We start from the raw sequence: 5,398 nt of genomic DNA on the forward strand, positions 1-5,398 counted from the left end.
AAAAAATCTAACCCTTATACTTGCATAACAATAGCAGTCTATTTATTTAGTGGTCCAAGTTGAAGTCAGTATGTATATTAATGACATATTGGACAAATATAATGTAATTGAGTTGCGGCCGGAGTTGCGCGCTGCCGGTACATGTATAGTCAGACAAAACAATGTGCACAGTTATCAAAGACGCGAGTGCGCGTACAGTCGTGGAAAACGATGTGTTCGGCAGTTAAAGACACGACGCGTCTGTGGCGTGTGCGTCATGGGTATCAATGTGCTCAGTAATTAAAGAGGCAGGGCGGCGTTTCTGTTATTTGGTTTGTGACATCCTTTACGGGAAACGCCGGCGCAAGGCTGCTCACAGCGTTTGGTCACGCGTCGCACCAGAACCGTTTTCGGAACCAAAACTTAGAAATTGCTTACGGTTCTTTAAAAAAAATAGGGTCTCGGTTCCCAACCCTAATTAGGAAAGTTGACGAGTCCTTAAAGTCTTGAATTTAGTTGTATCAAATGTAAGGCCATAAAAAGACTTAAATGGTACAAGAAAGTCTTATGATTTCGAGAGGTCTTAAATTTGGGGATGGAAAGACGAGAATTGCGACGTGGGTTAATGTGACGATTAAACTTCAAAAGGCTGTGATTTATTTGAATAAATATGAGCTGCAGTTTCAGGCCCCGTTAAAAAAACGGCATTTTAAAATGAAAACGATCCTCGTCTACACTGGCGTTTTCACGGCGTTTCAGAAACTATCTCCGTCCACACAACACAGCTAGGGTTGGGTACCGTTCACATTTTAACCGGTACGGTACCGGTATCGGTACCTGAATTTCGGTGCCGGTACCCAACGGTTTCTTTTTTCGGTGCTTTACTCTGTGTGTAATTACAAAAACATTTATTTCAGTGAAAAAATAAGTCCAAAAGTCTCAATTTCAACATTTTGAACAATAGGGCACTATAAACGTTTTCCAAATGGCCAAAACCATCAATTCATGTTTTTAGGTATATAATTGTCCGGCTGGTGAGGAGGGTTCATTACTGGACCTCAAAGCAATTGTAGTTGAAGACCCCTGGGTTAGACCAGTAGCTCTTCACTGCAGTCATCAGGCCGGTTTTTGTTCGTATGTGAACCGTTCTAGACTCCAGATTACTCGTGTAGACCTGTTCGATTCCTCTCCATGCCGTTCCTCGGCTCACAGGGAATGCTGGGATGTCCTGATTTCTCATGAATCTGCTGACGCAGCGTTTCTCAGCATCACAGTCTCTCTCAGGTGTTCGAGCGTCTCGTGCATCTCTTTGTTCCAGATGTTTTGAGGTCAGACAAACACGCCGGTTCTCCAGATCTCTCCTCTGAAGATATTTTAGCATCTTAATCGAGGCTGTCTTCTGAAGTGTCATTGTAAGTGTTTGTATTGACGTCTATTAAGGGATTCAGCAGGTGCTTGGTGTGATTCTTTCATACAGGACAGTGTTTCAGCTCTAAAGTCTCTCAGTCGATCTCATTTACTGCCTGTCAGCAGCTTCCACACATGGAAACTAAATCAGAGTAACCTGCCTTACTTGTTTACCTGTTTATATTTATTTAGTCGCAATGTGATTTGAAAGATTAGATTATATCAGATTAGAAGTAACATCAGACTATCAGATGTTCACGCGGATCATCAGGCCGCTAGTGTAGGGCGTGGGTTCGAGTCTCTGCTGTACGTCTGGAGCTTTGAGTCGGATCAGTAACAAACAACATGAAACACACTAGTTAACACATGACCAGCCCGGGTGACTGGTTCAGCAATCTGTGGTTCATCTCATAAGTGTGCTGTTAATATAATTCACTTCCCTTTTTAGGAAAGAAAGCAGAATAAAGTGAAAGTGTTGAGTTCAATAGTTGTCTAAATTAATTAATAGATTGTCTAGATTAGATTATTTTTCAGCTTGTTGATGTTTACACAAACTCAAAGACTCATCTCCTGAGCCACTGCACAAAGGAACAAAATGTAACCAACACAATAAATCAGAGAAAATAGTTTTAATAAAGCTCAAATAGTCTTCAGTTTACACATCTGTTATTTAAAACGCATAGCTCAGACAGAATCATGACTTCTATTTATTTTCCACTGATTTGCTGATGAGCATTAGCAGCTTCCAGCGCTGTCTGCTTGTGTTCTCTCTTCCGTGATCGCTGCTCTGACTCAGAGGTAATAACATATTTAATTTCAGCTACATTACATGGCCAAAACACACATTAGACGGCAATCTGAAGTTATTACAAACACTCGATGGTGGTTTAAAGTGAGTTTTGAGTAAAATCTTATTTATTGTCTTAAGTAGCATGATGCTACAGTTTGCATGAATGGTCACACAAGGGTGAACAGACCTGAGAAAAAAAGTGTGTGCGTGTGCGTGTGTTTTATAGGCTTGTGTCTCTGTTCTTTCATTTGCAGGCGTGTGGTTATGGTTTCCTCAGAATAACCCTGTGTGTGTGTGAGATATATATATATATATGTATATTAGGCCTCTATGATTTCCGCCATGTGGAAAATGTGGATGGAATCGTGGAATCCAGGCATAGAAATGGGATTTACTGTGCGTGTGTTTTATAGGCGTGTGTCTCTGTTCTTTCATTTGCAGGCGTGTGGTTGTGTGTTCCTCAGATTAACCCAATAACCCTGTGTGTGTGTGAGATATATATATATATATGTATATTAGGCCTCTATGATTTCCGCCATGTGGAAAATGTGGATGGAATCGTGGAATCCAGGCATAGAAATGGGATTTACAGCATAACACAGAATGTATCTGGAATCTGGCAAAACTGATATGGCAATAAAATATGGCGAAATGGATTAGTGTCTATAAATATTAAAGCACAAAAAGACTGACATATAAAATGTGAAGTATGAAGTGTGAATGAGCGCCGCAGGTTTGCTCTACTGAAACTGAAACACGCGTGACGCTCGTCTGTGTCACTCAATATGAACACATGAACTTCATCTTTAGAGCTGCTCTGAGAGTCACTTCACTGTTTCATTTGAGAAAACTATCATCAAATAGACACAGAAACTCAAAGATCTTCACTACAACCTGTCTAAATAAAAGTTCAGTTTAACCTGAAGAAATTATGACACAAACATATTACTCTTGTACAGTAAATGCATTTATAATGTTACAAAAGATTTCTATTTCAAATAAATTCTGTTCTTCTGAACTTTCTGTTCATCTGTGAATCCTGAAAAATAAAATGAATCACATTTTCCACAAAAATATCGTGCAGCACAACTGTTTCAACATTGATAATAATCAGAAATGTTTCTCGAGCAGCAGATCAGCATATTATACTGATTTCTGAAGATCATGTGACACTGAAGACTGGAGGAATGATGCTGAAAATACAGAAATATCACAGAAATAAATTATATTTTAACAGATATTCACACAGAAAACAACTGTTTTAAATTATAATAATATTTCAAATTTTTATTGTATTTTTGATCAAATAAATTCAGCCTCGATGAGCAGAAGAGACTCTTTCAAAAACATGAAAATATCTTACCGACAGTAGTGTACTAGTACTACTAGACTAGAATAACTCATGTAAAGGCGATTTGTAACAATGTTGAGTGCTGAAACCTGCGCAGGCCTGATTTTATTCTGTATGGTGGTTAAACTGCTGCTGACGGTGTGTGTGTGTGTGTTTCAGGGGTCCGTTCAGTGTGGTGCGAAGATGCATCAACAGAGACACTGGACAGCAGTTCGCTGTGAAGATTGTAGATGTGGCCAGTTTCACCTCCAGCCCTGGACTCAGTACAGAGGGTAAGAACACGCACACACTCACGCGCGCGCACACACACACACACACACACACACACGCACACACTCACACGCGTGCACACACAAGCACACTCTCACACACGCGCGCACACACACTCACAAGCACTCACGTGCGCACACACACACACACTCTCAAAATGGGGACATGGGGTAATGTCCTCATAAGTCACCTTCTCTTTGTAATACCTGTCATACCCATGTCATTATACACATTTATGTCCTCATATGTCACAAAAACACTCACACACTGTACACCACTCTAATTGGCATATTGTGGGTAACTCTGGAGGCTGATAGATCGGGGTTCAGCAGGGCGTGACTGATGGCCGTCTGGTTTCGGTGGGAATCTGTGGAGCGTCTGTGGATTCTTACAGACTCCATGCGGCCTGGTCATGGATACCAGCATCATGCCAAAAGGATTGTGGGTGATGTGTGTGTTCAGAGGGTTTGTTTGTGTGTTGTGTTGCTGCCCACTGGGCTGCCGGAGCTCCGAGCTTTGGCTTCATCCGTGAGCCATCTGTGAGCAAACAGACAGAACACATCAGACGAGGACGAGTGTTTTACCACTGAGAATATTTGTAAAAATACAAACAATCGGGCACTTCCTGCGGCTGAATCCCTCAGTCACTGAACGTGATGATAAACGTCTCCATAACAACCCTCTACAACACCAGTAAATCACTCACATATGCGACTAAATTATGTCTAACATTCGCCACTGGCTAATAAATTCTCAGATTTTACTGGCCAGTGTGTGAGTAGGAGGTAAAGTATAAGTTTAGCACAGATGTATTTTCACTCTGACTGAGCGCTTCAGAGTTTCTCTCTCCGTCCAGAGATCTGTGCTGTTTTTCAGTTCAGCTCAATGGATGTGCAGCGCACCTGTATTTGACGCACCGTAAACTCTAGAGAAAGAGAGCGAGAGTCTTACACAACACGCTGAATCAATGCGCTGCATGGAAACCATGTTCTTTGTTGTCAAAATAATGGAGTTCATTTGGAAATCTTAAGCTTTTAAGAACAAGCAAAAGATACTGCCTGTTTCTCTGATAGTGGGCGGAGCTAATGCGCAAACGGCAACCTCATTGGCTGGTGCTCATCTATTACCGTCCCTGTTTTGATTCAGCAAATCAGTTCAAGCGAACGCTGACAACGTGATTAATATTCATGAACCCAGCAGCTCATTAATCCTGAGTGCGTTTTATATTGTTATTAGTAGTAGAATTCGTAGTAGTATTATTGTTAGGTTTTTTTTTTTTTGACTTATACTGTCGTTTTACGCGTTGCGTTGCATTGCGCCGCATAAACATAAAACTCTGTCTGCATTTGTGATCGGAGAAATGACAAACAACAAGCACTACTCTACACTGCTCAAAACTCACGCTTGAATCGTCAGCGGCAAACTCTTTAAATGAAAACGTACTTACGTGAGTCAGAACAGCCGGCTTGCAGTCTACTCTCCCAGGATCAGGAAACAGTCCTCCATAAAATGTGCTGCACACATCTGAATATTTGGGTTGAAGTGTTCTGGAACAGTGTTGTAAATACAACTTAACCACTGATTTGTTGTCGTGTCCTCTT

At 41.2% G+C, this 5,398-nt stretch overlaps 1 protein-coding gene across 1 annotated transcript in view; it reads left to right on the forward strand.

Annotated features, from left to right (window-relative positions):
• LOC107556744 (peripheral plasma membrane protein CASK-like) overlaps window positions 1–5,398 on the forward strand; it is a 65,794-nt gene that overhangs the window by 14,530 nt on the left and 45,866 nt on the right. The window contains exon 2 of the mRNA XM_016239938.1: window positions 3,687–3,799. Within this exon, the coding sequence (XP_016095424.1) occupies window positions 3,687–3,799 (113 nt within the window). The remainder of the gene's footprint in view (window positions 1–3,686; window positions 3,800–5,398) is intronic.

This window comes from Sinocyclocheilus grahami, unplaced genomic scaffold, assembly GCF_001515645.1.
Source record: "Sinocyclocheilus grahami isolate Dianchi unplaced genomic scaffold, SAMN03320097.WGS_v1.1 scaffold577.1, whole genome shotgun sequence".
Taxonomy (NCBI): Eukaryota; Metazoa; Chordata; class Actinopteri; order Cypriniformes; family Cyprinidae; genus Sinocyclocheilus; species Sinocyclocheilus grahami.